Here is a 3,026-nt window from a genome sequence, read left to right as displayed (position 1 = left end):
CTCTCTCTCTGTATCTTTCAATTTCTATTTTAAAAAACAGCAACTACATATTATCCAGCTCTAACTTCCCTCCCTTCCTTTGGACATGCACATCTGGAAATCACAGAACGACAAATGACGGATGTGAAAGTTTTCATCGACATTTTGCAACATTTTGCAGACATGTTTACAAGTTCTCACCCTTATGTCTTTGCCTAGTTATCAAGTGTCGAGGATGAGCAAATCAAAACATAGCTAAAAATTAAAGCATCGAGCAGACCAATGCTACAGACACGGAGAAGAAAAATGGCAGAACTAAAAAGACAAGAACTAACAAAGAAGTAAGAAGATGGTCTTATTTCACAAAAAGACCGTATATCTGCTTTTTGCTGGAAATTCCAGCCTATCAATACTATCATCTCATGATACAGTGGCAGACTGACTATGAACGATGTACAAAGTTTTACCCTGTATTCAAAAAAGATTTTAAACGAAATGTTTCTTTCAAAAGGATTTTTATCGAAACTATTCTATCGGAGACATTTATTTTGCTAACTGTTGAAAAAAAATTCCCATTGTGCACGAAAACCTACTTCCTACAAATTGTTGGACGAAAACGGGTTCTCTCGGTAAATGGGCCGAGCCAGTGCTTATTTGTTATTACAACAACAAACAGCAACAACAACAATAACAGCAGCAGCAGCAGCAGCAGCAGCAACAACAAAACAACAACAACAAAACAACAACAACAAAACAACAACAACAACAACAAAACAACAACAACAAAACAACAACAAAAAAAACAAACAAAACAACAAACAAAACAAAACAAACCCAACAACAACAAAAACAACAACAATTACAAACAAACAAACAACAACAACAACAACAACAACCATATATCAGAAGCATAGACCTGTACACTTTGATCATGTACTGTCATTACTGCCGCTTTTCGCTCTCTGTAAAAACTTCGCTACGGTCACGCCATTACGCCTATATGAAGTGAGAATTAGCAGTGTCTAGATCTATATATTACTTCTCACTGCGTGCGGCACCTTTCCTTTACTCGATCCAAATGGCGCTCTCCAAGGTGAACCAGAAATTTAATGAGCTAGAATGCACGAGCTAAGGCATTATAATACAAGTCTACGGTCTGAAATTAATGTGTGGTTTGTGGGGATTTTTTTGTAAGTGTTTTATGGCGCTCACAACTGCACAAGGTCATATGAGCGCGAGGGACACATTATGCATTTTTAGTTTTCTAGGTATTAATTTTGAATTTTGCCCGGTAGGCGGCCGAAGCCTACTCAGTTTGTGTTTTACAATGGTAAAAGAACTTACCATTACACTACATACATTAATAGTAAAACATTTTTTTTTAAACTGTGGAAGCGTAAAAAAAGTCAGAGATATAATTCCTGAACTGTCTGCTGATTTCAGTTGCTTCTTTCCATTCTCTGATCTGAACAGACTTTAACTTTCTCTGCAAAATGAATTAGCAATATACGTGGGTTAAGAAAAACTTATAATGATATGGTAAAGACGATTTGAATGTTCATATTATTATTTACTATTTGTTACAATGCGGGGTTAATGGGTGATACATAACATTTTAGCAATCTAGGTCTTATGCAAGTTACTAATTTGTATTTTTTTCCCTCTCATCCACCCTCCCCACCAGAAAGAAGCTGTATCCGATTTGAAACCAAATTTACAGCAAAACTGGAATCCCAGCTTCTCCTCCGTCATCAGCGCGCCACTTTCCAAGACTTGCGATACAAGAGAACGCCCTTACCTTCCTCATGAGGTGATCGTTCTGAATTCAGGACAACATCGGTGCAAGCTGTGCTGTAGGGCCATTAATAAAGACCACCAGCCGTTGACGAGGAGAAAAGTGGTTTTCTTAGACAGGTGGATATCTTGGATAACAACGTCATAAAACCCAAGGGCGGAAGTGTTTGTTTTGTATAGGTGATTGTTTTAGATAGGTGGCCGTTAGAGCAGGTTCCACTGCACATTTTTAGAGCTACCAGCTGGCTATGTTTAAATGCTGTTCCAGCCTCGTTCTCGCGTGAAATCAAAACAAAAATTTATTGAATGACATCTGTACAGTAGGATAAAACAGTATAAAGTTACCTTTTTGCTGAGAAGACATTTCTGAAATCAGATCAAAAGCGCCATAATTGTCACTAACTGACCACCAGGATGCGACAGTTATCCCCCCAGTGTCCCAGCTCAGGTATACCCTCAGTGGTCATCCAGAAACTGTCAGATTGTGGACGGAGCCACAAGATGTCACATGACAGCCCGTATACACGTGACTTTATGCCTACATGTGGAGAACTCGGCATCCCTTTAATGGACGACTGTAGGGTCGCAGATTTCGCCTACTGCAACAACAGCACTAGTGGCAACAACAATAGCAACAGCATGGGAGTTTCGGTGAACAGATACAGCGACCATGGGTCTGGTGTGTACAGCAGAGACTGTGTTGTGGGTCTGTCCACCCCGGATGTGTTCAGATTCGGACGGTTGATACACAGCCCTGGACTGCAGATAGACGGACTCAAGTGAGTGCAGACATTTTTAATCATCATCACCACCACCACCACCTCATCATCATTGCATTTCTGGCCCTGCGTCAGGATATAGGCCACGAACAAACACTGTCTACCTTTCCCTATCCTGAGCTAGCCTCGTGATGTCTTGTGCATCGATTTATGTGACTCTTCTCCCGGTTCAACATGGTCTTCCCCTTGATCTTTTATCCTGTTGGTTCCTATCCAACACTTTCCTTGTTATGCAGCTTCCTGACTTCCTGAGAATATGTCCAATCCATCACCACAGCCTTCTTCCCATCTCATCTGGACTCTGACTGGTCTCTGTCTTGTTCTCTTTAACACTTCCTCGTTGGTGACCCTGTCTGTCCATAATCTAATCCTCAGTAACTTCCTTAGACACTTGTCCAAGAAAACCTTTATGCAAGTCTGAGATGCCTTCCATGACAATAATAATAATAATAATAATAATAATAATAATAAGAA

General features: G+C 40.1%; 1 protein-coding gene across 2 annotated transcripts in view; it reads left to right on the top strand.

Moving 5' to 3' along the window:
• LOC101863728 overlaps positions 1–3,026 on the top strand; it is a 15,571-nt gene that overhangs the window by 6,062 nt on the left and 6,483 nt on the right. Inside the window, exon 2 of one of the 2 annotated variants that reach the window (XM_005093283.3) lies at positions 1,668–2,552. In XM_005093283.3, coding sequence (XP_005093340.1) covers positions 2,188–2,552 — 365 coding nt within the window. In that variant the 5' untranslated portion in view covers positions 1,668–2,187. Of the gene's footprint in view, positions 1–1,663; positions 2,553–3,026 lie in introns of both variants that reach the window. The other variant, XM_005093282.3, reaches the window with a different exon arrangement.

Source organism: Aplysia californica, unplaced genomic scaffold, assembly GCF_000002075.1.
Source record: "Aplysia californica isolate F4 #8 unplaced genomic scaffold, AplCal3.0 scaffold00061, whole genome shotgun sequence".
NCBI lineage: Eukaryota > Metazoa > Mollusca > Gastropoda > Aplysiida > Aplysiidae > Aplysia > Aplysia californica.
This window is presented reverse-complemented; position numbering and strand designations above follow the sequence as displayed.